The following is a 14657-nucleotide window of genomic DNA, read 5'->3' as shown; positions in this document are numbered from 1 at the left end:
TGGGACAGGGATTTTCTCTCGCTATGTACAGTGCCCCGCACAATGGAGCCTTGATTTTGGGCAGGGCCTCAAGGCGCTACCGCAATGCAAATAATAATACTAATAAATTCATGGCTGAGCTAGACTTGAACTTATAGCTTCTAAATCATCAGCTAGGCTAGCGCCCCACAAGCCTATCCTTCTTAGCTGTAAGGAATGCTGAGGTGACACCACCTGCTCCATAGATGGCACATGCTCTGGAAAGATTTCACACGGGCAGAGGTTATCAGTGTCCCAGATCGTTCGCAGCCCAGAACAGAGCTGTATGTTTGTTCTCCATTCATCCTGGGGCAGGTTACAGAACAAACCCCCATTGTGAGTGGTAGGGCGAGCAGCTAGTTGGGAGCGCCACTTACGTTTGCTTTGAATTGGTTTTTTTTTTTTCACCCAGGGCATGACGACCTATTTAGCTGCTGCCAAGGCAAAAACTTCAGAGGAGCTCCTTACTCCTACTTCGCAGTCCACGTCGCCGGGGCTCTTGTCCTCTTCATGAGTGACGGGATCATAGTAAGTACTGCTGGCTGAGACATCCTCTCGGAATCAAAGCTACGTGGCACTCTCTTCACCCTGAATCCTGTACAACCGGGCTAAGCCTCAGGCAAAATACACGTACTCCGTTCATTGCGCACAGTGAGGGCTGGATCTCAGTGGGGTTTGAAGGAATCCTTTCCCATCGCCCCAGATGCAATGGCTGCTAGCTCTGTGTTCGGGGAGCTTTCCTGAACCTAGAGGAGCTATGCTGGAAGTTCCCACCTGGCTTGTTTCCATGGCATATTGTGCATTCTCTACATGCCCCTCCTCTGCCCTGATCAGTGGAGTCACACTGGTTCTGCTGCATCTGGATTCCTTTCTACTTGTGGGGGATGCGGGGAGGATTCCCCCATCCCACCCCCAAAAATGGGCAGTATGGCCAAGAACTGAGGTGTGGCTGCTATTCCTACCTTTGTACAGTTTGCCTGATTTTGCCGCAGGTATGTGAGGGAAAGTGCAAAACTCACCAAGTCTTACTGGGGCCTTAAATAGTCCTGAAAACGTGTCTCACTGTGCAAAGCAGATAGGGCAGCTGTTGCTGGAACACAACTGGCCCTCCATTTTCAGACGTAACTGATGACTTTGGGTACCTCTCCTGTGGCTCTTATCTTTCCCCTGCTTCCAAATAGCTTGTTTTTGAGCCTCTAGTATTAGAACATCTTTTAGGAACTGCCAGCCCCCTTCGACGAGAACCCTTTTCTATCCCATCCGCTCACCCAGGCATCCCTGGCCCTCACCCAGGCACCATCTAGCACACTAACGCAGCAGCCTACTTGCCTCCTTTTGCCATCCAAGTCACTGTTATAAAGGACAATGCATATAAGCCACAGAAGGCGTAGTTCTGCCATAGCCGCTCCAGGAGAAAGCCACTGTAATAATGCAGTAAGGAAACAAACTTGCATTTCTTGCCTAAGTCCCAAGCAACAGCAATTCAGTCGGTGTAGATAGGTGGTGGTATTACTTATTATAACTGAGAGCAGAATTTAGCCCTTCATTCTCTAGGTCTTACACGGCACTTTTCAGTAATAGATATCAAAGCACTTTACTAAGGAGGCCAGTGTCATTATCCACACTGCAGCTGAAGCTTTTCCACTTTAATTACCAGCTGGGCCAGAAAAAGGCTCAGAATTGCTCTTTAGACTGGTGGTTACACTGCTGATCGCCAAGGGAGGAGACGCTGCTTCAACTCCTTCCTCTACCTGTTAAGAACAGGTTTAAAGAGGGAGCTTCTTTTCGCTTGAGGCTGTTCACCTTTCCAGGGGTCGGCAACCTTTCAGAAGCGGGGTGCCGAGTCTTCCTTTATTCACTCTGATTTACTGTTTCGCGTGCCAGTCATACAATTTAATGTTTTTAGAAGGTCTCTTTCGATAAGTCTATAATATATAACTAAACTATTGTTGTATGTAAAGTAAATAAGGTTTTTAAAATGTTTAAGAAGCTTCATTTAAAATTAAATTAAAATGCAGAGCCCCCTGGCCCAGTGGCTAAGACCCAGGCAGTGTGAGTGCCACTGAAAATCAGCTCGCGTGCCACCGGTTGTCTACCCCTGAACTAGGCCAAAACAAGCCTTGGTTGCAAGAAGGCCTGTAGAGCCTGGTGGTTTGGGTGTGCGCATTGGGTACTGGAGAGCCTGGTTCAATCCCTTGCCGCTTGAGAAAGATTTAGCACAGCACTATTCTTTCCTGTTGAAGTTGTTCTACTTTAATTAACTATTAAATGGTCCAAAGCAAAGGTGATTTGCAAGCAGCCCTGTATAGCCTGGTGGTGAGGGCCTGCACCTATGGTGTTGGAGAGCCTGGGTCCAGTCCTGAAGGAGCTAGGATTTGAGCCATGTGTATCTTGCCTCTTGAGGCTGTCTCCACTTTAGTTAACTATGAACTGGGCCAGGCCAAGGTTTAGGGTCACTCTATAGTCCAGTGGTTAAGTTGCTTGCCGAAGAGGTGGATGATTGTGGTTCAAATCCTTCCTCTGACTCTTTAAAAGGATTTGGAGAAGGCTGTCCCACCTCCCAGGGGAGAAGTGGGAGGTTCCTGTTTAGGTCTCCTTTCGCTTGTGGAAGGCCCTTGTCTTTCTGGAAACAGAAGGGAGTTTGAACAGAGATCGCTCACTTCACACATGTGGTGTGGGGGGGGTGTAAGTGGGAGGCGGGAGAGCTTTGGCACAACCCCTTGCAGAGGAGGGGTTGGTCCTGGGGTCTCCCACAGCCTGGGCGGGTAGCCTAAGTTGCAGGGGGACAAAAGAGTGACTTGCTTTTTAAGCGCGCCCCCCTCCCCCCGAATATTTAAGTAAAAGGCCCCACAGGTAGCTGATACATGTTGTAAACCCCCTCCCCATGGCTGTGATTGAACCAGGGCCCTCAGTGTCCTAGGGGAGTGCCCAAACCTCTACAGCAGAGAAGGCAGCTCTTTAGAAGAACTTGCTTTGGAGCAATTCCTAGTTAATTAAAGTGAAACCAGCTTCAACAGGAAAGGCTGAGGGCACTCCTGCCTCAAAGGCCTGTCCATCCCAGGCAGAGGGAGGAATTGAACCAGCAGCTTTGCTAGCCCAGGGGAGTATCCCAACCACTCCACCGCAGAGGGCATCTCTTTGGGGGTACTTGGTTTGGCCCAATTCACAGTTAAAGTGGAACCAGCTTCAAGAGGAAAGGATGATAGAGCTTCCTCTTCAAATCCCTGCCCCACAGTAGCGAGAGAGAACTGAAACCAGGGCATCAACATGTCAAGAAAGAACGTTAACCTCTGAACTAGTGAGGACGTCTCATTTTTGTTTCTTGCTTTGGCCCCATTTATAGTTCAGTAACATGGAAACACTTTAACAGGAAAGGTTGAAGGCGCTTCCCCCTTCAGATCCCTGCCCTTCACCATGGTCTTCATCCCACAAAAAACCCACCCTCTGAGCTCCTGCAGGCGCCTCACCTTTACATCTTACTTTAGCCCAATTCATAGTTCATTAAAGTGGAACAGTTTCAAGAGGAAAGGTTGAGAGGGGTGGGGGCCCACCTCAGAATACCTTATAGCCCAGCAGTTGGGCCAGCTGCTTGAGAAGTAGGTGGCTGCTATTCAAATCCCTTTTCCTCAAGCAGCCAGGGGGTTGAGTCAGCCTCTCCCCCGGCCGTGGGGAGTACTCAAACCACTAGACGATAGAGTGATTGTCAGGCTGTCTGTGGCCCCATTACTACAGTGGAACCGTTTCAACAAGAGATGAAGAGTAGCCCACATCAGAATATCTCCTGTATTAGGGCACTTATTTGAGAGACAACGGATCCCTGTTCATCTCCATCCCTATAAGGGGCAGGGTGGAGGGAGGGTGAAAGAGAGAGAAACAACATTATCCCATTCAGGTGCCCATTTCCATGTGCAGACAAGTGATCATATCCGGTAAATCAGAGGCATGATTCACGGCTCAAGATTTCTAACACGAATTGACGATCCTTATAGTCTGAGCCTGGGTAAGCATCCCAGCTGTGCTACCGCTGCATGCACACATCTCCTCGCCGTGCTGTGTCTATTTGCTGCAGCTCAGTAACGTTAAGGGAAGGAGGATACATGCAGCATCCTGTCTGGAGACTGAGGTTCAAAGCCAGACTAGCATAGCTCACAAGGGGAAAAGTTTGTGGTGGCCTGCAGGGGAGCAGCATTGTTTCCGGCCAGGGTACAGCTCTCTAAGAGGTTTGCATGGCATCCCTCACTTTCAGAAGCAGTAAGTTTCCCTTCCTTTTCCCTTAGGGATCAGTCCTGCAAGCCCTCCATGGACTCTTACTTGGATTGTATGCTCTTTGAAGCAGAGAGCAGCTCTTTGTTCTGCGTTTGTACAGCACCTATCACACTGGGGACACACTTATAAACAGTATCACAGAGGACATATTAGAGCAGGCCTGTATTCTTCAGGAGGCTAGGCCTATGAGATGTAAAATTAACGCAGAGTGCTGTTTGCTTTCCCTGCAGGGCGAGTACTCTGGGTTCGTATACAGCTATGCAGTGGAGGAACCTCTCTCTGTGGTTCACAAAGTGGCTGGCTACCTGCCGAGCTTATTCTGGGGGTTCATCACACTAGGCAGGCTCATCTCCATCCCTGTGTCCTACCGAATGAAACCTGCAACCATGGTGTCCATAAACGTGGTAAGGCAAACTTTACCGTCACCCTCTGCGGAGCGCTTCTGATCTGGAGGGGAAAGGATCTTCCCCAGGAGTGGACCGAACTAGCTCAAAGCCTTGGTTACTCTGGGTATTCTTGCACCAACGTAGCCACATCTTCCTTATGTGGATATGCTGCACCAGTGCAAGCAGTGATTTGCACCCCAATTTAGGCTAGGCCGCACAGGCACAAATCACCATTTACACCACTGCTAACCTAGTACAAAGAACCCAAGACTAGACAAAGGGCTTAGTCTGAAAACATTTTTTAATTTTATTGCATTGTTGGTTTCTCTCATAGGCTAAAATCTGACCTACTAGAACTCAGTGGAAGTGTTGAGTGACGTGGACGTCAACTTTATTTACTTTTATGTCCTGTGACAGAACAGCAGAAGACTCAAAGTCCATAATTATTTCAGTGCAGCTCACCCTGCCCCTAATTATGCTTGCACTGTCCCTCGGCTTATAATGAAATCGTTCTGTAGAAATAAGTAATTTAACTGAGTGCTCCAACCAATCTATATTGTTGTCTAGTAATTAGGCAAGGTCATGATCACAAATGCAAACTAATGCCCATTGGAAGGAATAATTTTTACTCCATCTACTTTGCTGGGTTCTAATGAACGCTAATCACTTGGAAGGGGGCTCTGCCTGTCAGTGAAATGCTCAGCATGCAGGAACAGTCAAAAAGCAAACGATGTAAGGATGCCTAAGGAATGGGATAGAAAACGCTCAAGTTATCATGCCCTTATGTAAATCAATGGTGCATCTCCACCTAGAATACTGTTAGCTGTGGTCACCCCATCTCAAAAAAGGCGAAGCAAGATGGACTAGAGACAGGCAACAAAAATCATTAGAGGCCTGGAGAGAGTGTTATGTGACAAGGGATTGAGAAGATTTAGAGTGGTTAGAAAGGAGAGGCGACATGAGAGGTGGGGCAGAGAAATTCCAGCTCTCCTAATCACCCTTCCTCCTAATATAAGAACCAGGGGGCAAACAGCTAAAGAGAAACAATTTACCAAGATTTGTGGTGGATTCTCCACCCCTGGCAATTTTTAAACCAAGACTGGATGTTTTTCTAAAAGATCTGCTCTAGTTTAAACAATTAATTCAGGGCAGTTCTCTGGCCTGTGTTATACAGAAGGGCAGACTACATGATCACGGGGGTCCCTCCTGGCCTTATAATTATCAATCTATAGAAGGCAATTCATTTAAAATTGGTGGGAAAAGGAAATCTTTTATATAATGTATAGTTAACCTGGGGAATTCACTGCCACAATATACATGTGAGGCTAAGAGCATGGTAGGATAATGGGGAAATGGGATTGGATATTTATGGGTCTAATTTTTCAAAGTGACTAGTGCTTTCTAAAAACCAAGTGCTTTTGAGGTGTTTCAAATTGGGCACCCAAACACTGAGGCACCTAATCACAAGTCGCTTTAAAAAAAATCAGGCCACAGAAAAACAGCCACATTAAGTCGTTCTTAAAGATTAAGAATATCTGAAGCCAGAAGGCTTCAGAACATAAACCAGTCACTAACTGCCTGAATTAGGGAGAAACTTCCCCCTACTGCCAGGTTATTAGTTATTTCCATAGTTATGACAATTCTTGCATTTTCCTCTGAAGTGTTTTACTAGTCACCAGACTAGGTAGACCACTGGTCTGATCTGGCATGACTGAAGATCTGAGGGCTAGAACTCCTGGGTTTTGTTGTTAGCTAGAACTGATTTTGGGGGCTCCTTCTAGTCCTATTGAATTTATTGGAAGTTTTGCCTTTTACTTCAATGGCAACTGAATGTGCATTACGCAAGTTTACCCACAGATAGAAAATTATGTACCTGTTTTAACTGTTTGTGATCACTGAATAAGATCTGTTCTAGAATTGCAATTATTAATATTGTATGTACACACTTTTGACAGTCATTTAGGATTAAAATTTGACTTAACTCTAATATTAAGTTAAATTTAGAGGAATGACTTTTAGGTTCCAGATTGCTCTGTGCGTGTGTATACATGCACACATCTTTAAAACCACCTATCACTCAATCTTGAAGGAATTAAGGGGAAAAAACAGCACCTTTATTTTTGACTGAGATTACAAAATTTGGTGAGAGCTCCCTCTGCTGGGTTGTCACTAGCAATTCAGCAAAATAGCAGAGAGTTGTGACTTTAATAACAATTGTGTGCAAATGAGGGAAATCGCAAAAATGTGTATTTAAGGCTCCCTAGAAACACCAAATTCAACATCTCCTAAATCAGAGGGGGCTTGAGAGTGATCTTAATTCTTTGTCTAATGAACTTGGGACAGATGGTTTTGCTTGGCTTTTTGACCAAAATCAGATGTAGTTGGCTTATGTCCCTCTAGTGAGAGTATTGAATACTGCATTTGAAGGTGAGTAGACTCTGATCTCTCTAGCTGTGAGCTCAGTCAGTGAATAGGGTTACTACTATGTGACTTGCAGATTATGCCTGTAACTCAGTTTTCAAGAGACAAAGCTCAATTGTCTATCTCAATTAGACCAGATAAATCTATTTCTTTTCCAGTCCCTTAACTAGTCTTTTTAAAAGCCCACTAGAGCCCAGTGCTACCTCGGCATTTATTTTCTTCCCTGAAAGTGACGCTGGGCTTGTTTTGTTGCAGGTTGGAGTGCTTGTAACTTTCCTCCTGCTCCTGATTTTCTCCTACAGCGTTGTTTTCCTGTTTGTGGGCACAGCGTGCCTGGGTCTGTTTCTCAGCAGCACCTTCCCCAGCATGCTGGCCTACACTGAAGACATCCTCCAATACAAAGGTGAGCATCCCTATCCCCCGGCAGATTTTGAGCCGAGAAAATACCAGCAGCAAGCCCCTTTCACCTCCCCAAGATCTTGCTTTGCAGGTTACCCAGGAATAGCTCTAGCTAAATTAGGATGTTGATTTTCACTACCAGTTACCACCCTGTGGAACCATCCACAGCTCCTGGCTCCATGCACCAAGCTGGTAGGGTAGATATGGGGGGAAATGAAGAATGAATGGCGAACAGGGAACACAGGTACTTCTGCACACAGTGGAGAGTGGGAGGATCAGGTAACTTTGAGCAGGGGCTTGGACTAGATGATCTCCTGAGGTCCCTTCCAACCCTGATATTCTATGATTCTACTGGTACCCTTGCTAGCTGCAGCCATTACTTTTTTAATATCCTCTGCTGTACGTAAGGAAGCTGAGGGCTTACAGCACAATAGGTTGCCCTGCAGTAACTTGCGGTGTATACAAGCCTTGATATCATATCAGAATGCAAAAGGGCCACATTTGTGCAGGCTCATGAATGTAGAACAGGTGGGTCTCATCTCAGAGTTCTAGCCTGGGGACATTCTTGGCCCTCTGAAGCTATTCATTTCGGCAGTTCCCAGAACTTGTACCATTTGTTTTCAGGCTGTGCCACGACGGTGTTAGTGACTGGAGCTGCAATCGGAGAGATGGTGCTACAGTTACTGGTGGGGTCGGTAAGTGCAGAAAAAAGGAAAAACCCAGGATATGACCTGAATTGACTAGGGTTTTAATTCAAGCACATAGAGAGCTGTGTTTGAGTGAATGGAAGTCTTAAGGCTTGCCTACACAAGATGGGGCATACATGTACCCCACAACAGCCTGCTGCCACACACTAAAAGTCCCCTAGTGCACTTAGTGGATCAAAGCACACTAAGAGGCATGTATTGCACAACAGCGGGTTTACACGAACACTTAGTGCATGGCCGATTGATACGATCATGCTCTGACAGCTCTGAAAGCTACACAATCATTCTGCAAGGAAAGAGGGGTCAGTCTTCTGTAGAGAAAACAAGCAATCCAATCAGTGGGAGTTGCTAAGATACACCTACCACCAATCGCTAAAGAGTGCTAGGTATAATTAGAGACATGCCCACTACTGCAGCAGTATGTCTACAGTGGCGCTGTAGTTTCCAGGTTGGGTAAATCTAGCTAAAAAAGCAGTATAGTGATGGGCTAGCTGCCCCACTCCATACCTTACCATCACCAAGTAATGCTACTGTGGCTATAGGTTGTTTTGCATTACCTCTGGTGTTAGGAATTCAGTTGCCAGAGTTTGGAGAACTGCGGAGGCAACATATGCATTGTGTGATGTTCCTTAGAGCAGAAATGCCTGTAGTGGGGCAACTGCCCCCCTCCGATAGGCAGGGGTTAAAAGCAGCCAAGCTAGGCTGATTGGGGAAGCAGCTACAGCTGTGGCCAGCTCAATTAGGGCCCAACAGGCCCTGATAAGAGGGCTGTGGGCCAGAAGCTTGAGGAGTCTCTCTTTCCAGCCCTGGAGGGAGAAGGGCTACCTACCTCAGAGGAAGGTACCTGAACTGGAGCAGTGCTGGGGAATAGGTAGGGTGACTAGACAGCAAATGTGAAAAATCAAGATGGGGGTGGGGGGTAATAGGAGCCTATATAAGAAAAAGACCCAAAAATCAGGACATCTGGTCACCCTAGGAATAGGGCAAGAGAGCTGGGGAGCTCTAGCCTGGTAAACCCCCAGGCTGCAGGCCTTGGGGAAGGCCTACAAAGGTACTGGGGCTGCAGAGATACAGCCTGGAAATAGGTAAAGGCAGCAGGTCCTGCCCCCTTGCCAATGATGAGTGGCCCTTACAGACTGCAGTCTGCCCCAGTGAGTGGGGGCTAGATGATGACTGGCAGTAGCCACTGAGGGAAAGTGGGTTTGGGGAGTTGAGGATTCCCCAGGAGGGGAGACCCAGTGTGTGGGGGTACTTTGGGGGCAGAACCTTGAGGTAAAGGGGCATTGGGGTCCAGGAGGGACACAGGGCCTGAGGCAGGTGAGACACGGGCCTGCAGAGGGTGCTCCGTATGCTGGAAAAGAGCTAATTCCAAGATGACCAGCAGGAGGTGCTGTGGCCGTGAGTCAAGCTTAGCTACATGCCCATAAATGTAAATCTACCCAGCAAAAGCTCAACTCCCCACTGTTCTTTCAACCATGAGTTTGCATAACTTTTTATTTGGGGGGGAGGAGTAACTAGAGTCTGCCAGGTGGAGAAACGGGAATATCAATTCACCTTGTATCTGGTTCAGGTAGGTCTTGGTTAGGCCATTTCATGGGCAGGGTTTATTTGTAGAACACATATATAATACATGTGCACAAAATGGGCCATCTGTACAGATGGATAGCAAGAGACTCTCTAGAGCCAACACAGCCTGTGAAAACAGATGGGCTTTGGCACCTGCCTTGCAGGTCAACAGATTGGCTTGGCCAGACCAGCAGGGGAAATGGATTCCTGAGCTGAAGGTTCCCCTATGTTAAACAAAGGAACATTGCTAATCTCTGCCAGGTGCTATGTAAACAGCCTGCTGCTCCCCGTGGCTTGCCCTGGGATGAAGCACCTCTCTCACTGTACTTAAGACCTTTATTTTTCTTTACTGCAGATTATCCATGATCAGGGCAGCTACAGTTTCCTGGTTTGTGGGATGATCTTTGGAGGTTTGGCCTTTATGTTCTACACTTTCCTTTTGTTTTTCCACAGGATGTACCCCAAGCCCTCATCAGGTAAGAAAATGCCAGCAGTTAGGCCTACTTTAGAATGACAGGAAAAATGACATGTGCATTAACATACAGCCAGCATGCAGCGTTCCAAGTAAAATGCAAGGAAATGTTTATTTTCCTGCTGTTTCCTGTTCCCTCTTCCTGCTCTGACTTGCCCACAAATCCCTGGCAGACACAAGTCTGAGTCTGCTTTCTTTTCTGATCTGGGAAGACATTAAGCAGGTTTTGGGGTAAGGGAGGAACCATAAACTGAGTGGGATGATAGCTGAGAAACCAAATCATTCTGCTATGTAACTAGTAGAAGCAAGTCCTGACAGTTGCAGCCTGTACTGTCTCTGTGGCCTGCTTCCCAGCTAAGCCCAGGAATAATGCAGCCTTCCCTCTGAAAGACAAAAAGCCAGAGCTTGTAATAGTGTTGATGTAACATGCTTAGACTTGGTGCCTCATGACATTTTGTGTAACGAACTAGAATGATATAAAATTAACATGGCACCCATTAAATGGGGTGAGCGGATAGATCTCAAAACGTAACTGCAAATGGGGAATAGTCACTGAGCAGGTGTTCCCAGGGGAGTACTGTAGGGATTGATTGTTGGCCCTATGCTATTTAACATTCTCATAAGTGACCTGGCAGAAAACGCACAATCAGTTTGCAGATGACCCAAACGCTGGGGGAGTGATAAATAAGAGGAAAGCCCACACACTGAGAGCAATCAAGAGCACTTGGTGAACTGGGTGCAAGCAAACAATATGTTTTTAATACAGCTAAATTTAAATGTAGGAACAAAGAAGGTAGGAGATACTTACAGGCTGAAGGACTGTATTCTGGGAAGCTGTGAGTCAGAAAAAGATTTGGGAGTTGTGGTGGATAATCAACAGAACATGAGTTCACAGTGTGGAGCTTTGGCCAAAAGAGTTAATTCAATCCTGGGATGCAAGAACAGGCATCTCAAGTAGGAGGAGAGAAGTTGTTATACCTCTGTATTTGGGACTGGGTGACTGCTGTGTCCAGTTTTGGTCCCAACAATTCAGAAAGGATGTTGATAAATTGGAATGAGTTGCAGAGAAGAGCAATGAGAATGATTAAAGGATTAGAAAACATGCCTTATAGAGACAGATTCATAGAATATCAGGGTTGGAAGGGACCTCAGGTGGTCATCTAGTCCAACCCCCTGCTCAAAGCAGGACCGATCCCCAGACAGATTTTTGTCCCAGATCCCTAAATGGCCTCCCCCAAGTGCTCAAGGGATGACATGATTAAGTCTAAGTATCTACAATGGGAACAAATATTTAATAATAGCTCTTCAACCTAGCAGAGGAAGATATAACACAATAAAATGGTTGGAGACAAATTCAGACTGGAAATAAGATGTAAATTTTTAACAGTGAGTAATTCATCTTTGGAACAATTTGCCAAAGATTGTGATGGATTCTCCATCACTGACAATTTTTAAATCGCAATTGGATGTTTTTTAAACTCTGCTCTAGGAATTATTTGGGGGGAATTCTATGGCCTCAGTTATATGGGAGGTCAGACTAGATGATCAGTGTGACCTAATCTGGCCTTGGAATCTATGAAGTGCCTTAGTTGCAAACTCTACCTTCCAAAGAAAGCAGCCTCCCATCTAAAGACAGCATTGGTAAATTCTATCTAGGTGAGAGACAGGGCGTTTCCTATGTTGTCTCTGACACAGTGGGCTGTTACAGCACCCTTTGCACCAAGATCACTGTTCCCCAAAAAGGGAATTAAGCCTCACGGCACCCCTATGAAGTAAATCCATTTTGAAAGCAAGTGAAGAGAGGTCCTGCACAATTGTGACTTGCCCAAGATAAGTCAGGCAGCCCCAACGCTGGGAATAGATTCAACTCCTACTGTAAAAACCATCCGACCCTCCCCTTCACTTTTCACTGATTGGCACTAGGGGTGCCTCCCAAAATTAAATGCTGCTACCTCTCGCAGGCAGAGGAAACCACCGCTGCACCAATAACTTCAAGAACTACTGCAAGTAGGTATTATCCAATAGAGCAGAGGGTCTATTTTATGCATTTTCTTTTAAAGCGTGTTAGAATGAATGCTCATTGGTTTTGCACATAGTGTCGATTGACAGGTGAACTAATCTTATTTTGCAGAAGTGGCTGTCTCCTCACCTGACAAGCCAGCAATGATGAGTGACTCTGGACTTTATCAGAGCTAAAAAGGCGGCATAGCCCTGGACATTGAGTTGTATGTATTTGCAATAAACACAAATCATCAAGCGTTACTAGGAAGGATGATTTCACACTAATTACATGGCTAAATAACCTGAGTTTTCTGCAATCAAAGATGTTAAATTTGAAAACCAACCAAACATCCTAAGTCACCTTGGGAGGCTAAGTACAGCAAGCAGAAGTTGCTTGGGTCTGTTATTCCACTAAGATGAATGTCAAACTGCAGAATCCTGTATCCTGGAAATCAGCAATTTATGGCAGCTTGGTGAAGAAAAATTGTGAGCAAGCTTCCCTACAGAGGATAGGCTGGAAGTTGTAAGTCTATTACTGTTTCATGTGTCATATTTTGGGTATCACCTAGTTTAGAGTTACTATAACCAATAGGGTTCTCAAATGGGACCCATTTGTAGCCATGGTCCTGACAACCTACAGCACCAATTCTAGCTTTCAATTAATACAGAACAACCCTCTGCATAATACTGTGCTGCAAGAGTGGTTCAGAATTAGTTTTCCAGCAACCAGACCTGTAAGAGTATCCAAGCTTCAACTGTGCTCCCAAAGGGGAGATCACAATATTAGCGGAAACACCAGGAGCACTTTGATAACAGGATCCATCTATATTACACAGTATCCGATATGTTCATTACAGCAGAGCCTTAATCAATAGGCTCTAGCATACTAAGTATTTAAATTAGCTATATAGCAGAGGAAAGAATGAGTTTTGCTGGTTTATTTTTGCTTAAGTCATTGGTAAGCTGCAAAAGTGTCTGGTGCAAGTAGCAGTATTTTAGGGAGGTTTGTAGTCTAGTTTCTATCTGAAACCTTAAGCAGGTGCATCCAGGCTCCACCTCCGCCCATTTAATCTGTGCAATATCCACTACAAAAGGTGCCTTCCATGAGAGAAACTCTAGAGGTACTGTATACCCCAAGAACGATCTGTTACAAGACAACACTAGCAAGTGTAATGATGCTAGCTTTCTGGAGATACCTTGGGAAAGTTTGAAGAGATGTAGACTTTAGTGTGATTGTATGTGGATGTACATATGTATGTGTGTATATAAAGCAATGTTAATTAAAAGTGATTACTATATTCTCACTAGGCTCTGAGTGTAACTGTTACAGGACCCAAATGATTTGAACCAAACCCATTCCGTCCAGACAACCTCTGAGGCCAAGATTAACACTGGCTCTCAAATAAAACTATTACAATTGTTATCTAGAGCAATTTGACTTAAGCCCTTATTTATTCTGTGCAATATGCACCATTCACTTTGGAATTCCAAACTGCAGTACCCTCCATCAATCCAGTTGCAGGTGCCCTTTGGAGTTTGTATCCCACCAACCATTTTCCCCTATACTTAACAATGCAAAGTCTCTTCCCAGAAAGTTCCCTTAGGAGGTAGTACTTTTGTAAAACTAGTATATGGTCATACATATGTAAAGCTGAGCACACACTAGCCCTGACCAAAGAGAGGTAACACAATGGAGGTGTTATATTAAATATGAAATAAATAGTTACTCACAGGTGTCCTCCAGAAGCACTGCTTTTAGTTAGTGGGACCTTTACTCCTTCATATGAAACTGGAAATGCACTGTAATTCCTCTGTATCACCACCTCATGCCACTCTTACTCTGCATATGGTTCAGTGAGGCAGGACATCAGGTTTTAGTAATTGATTGTTCTGCAAATAGTCCCCATTACACTGACTAGCTGGTATTAGGGTGTATTTCAAACATCTTACAGTATAAAAAACCTTCTTTAACAGAGGGCGATAAGAGATTCTTTCCCACCCTCATAGGACACTGGTCCTCAGACATGCCTCTTTCCTGCGTTTGGAGGGTGTGGGGGGGGAGAAGAAGAGTCAACCACCTGTCTCTGCAGGTACAACTGGGCTGATTTAGATTATGCACTAACACAATACAAGATTAATATGAAATAACAGTAAAAATCCAGTCATTTGCTCTCTTCAAAGGAGTCTACTCCAAATAAGACATTACCTGTACTGGAGAGCCTAGTATTTCATCCTTAAAAAACAGAGCTTGGTCTTTGCAGGGTGACGGCAGTAGACTAAATACTGTTGCCAGGATGCAATGTTTCACATTCCCTAGCACTATAAATCCAGCTTTTTACCATCTCCAAATCCTTAAGAAGAGTGCTGTGATTGGAGATCTTACCTGGAGAACAAAACTGACCTCTACCCAAAGGACTGTGC

General features: G+C 45.4%; 1 protein-coding gene across 1 annotated transcript in view; it reads left to right on the top strand.

The window, feature by feature from the left end:
* The window catches only part of MFSD4A (major facilitator superfamily domain containing 4A), a 36693-nt gene extending 23153 nt beyond the window's left edge, over positions 1 to 13540 (top strand). The window contains exons 5-10 of the mRNA XM_054027306.1: positions 431 to 546; positions 4515 to 4688; positions 7347 to 7494; positions 8115 to 8185; positions 10119 to 10239; positions 12367 to 13540. Coding sequence (XP_053883281.1) covers positions 431 to 546; positions 4515 to 4688; positions 7347 to 7494; positions 8115 to 8185; positions 10119 to 10239; positions 12367 to 12431 — 695 coding nt within the window. The 3' untranslated portion in view covers positions 12432 to 13540. The remainder of the gene's footprint in view (positions 1 to 430; positions 547 to 4514; positions 4689 to 7346; positions 7495 to 8114; positions 8186 to 10118; positions 10240 to 12366) is intronic.
* The last annotated feature ends 1117 nt before the right edge of the window (positions 13541 to 14657 follow it).

Source organism: Malaclemys terrapin, chromosome 4 (assembly GCF_027887155.1).
Source record: "Malaclemys terrapin pileata isolate rMalTer1 chromosome 4, rMalTer1.hap1, whole genome shotgun sequence".
NCBI classification, from domain to species: domain Eukaryota; kingdom Metazoa; phylum Chordata; order Testudines; family Emydidae; genus Malaclemys; species Malaclemys terrapin.
This window is presented reverse-complemented; position numbering and strand designations above follow the sequence as displayed.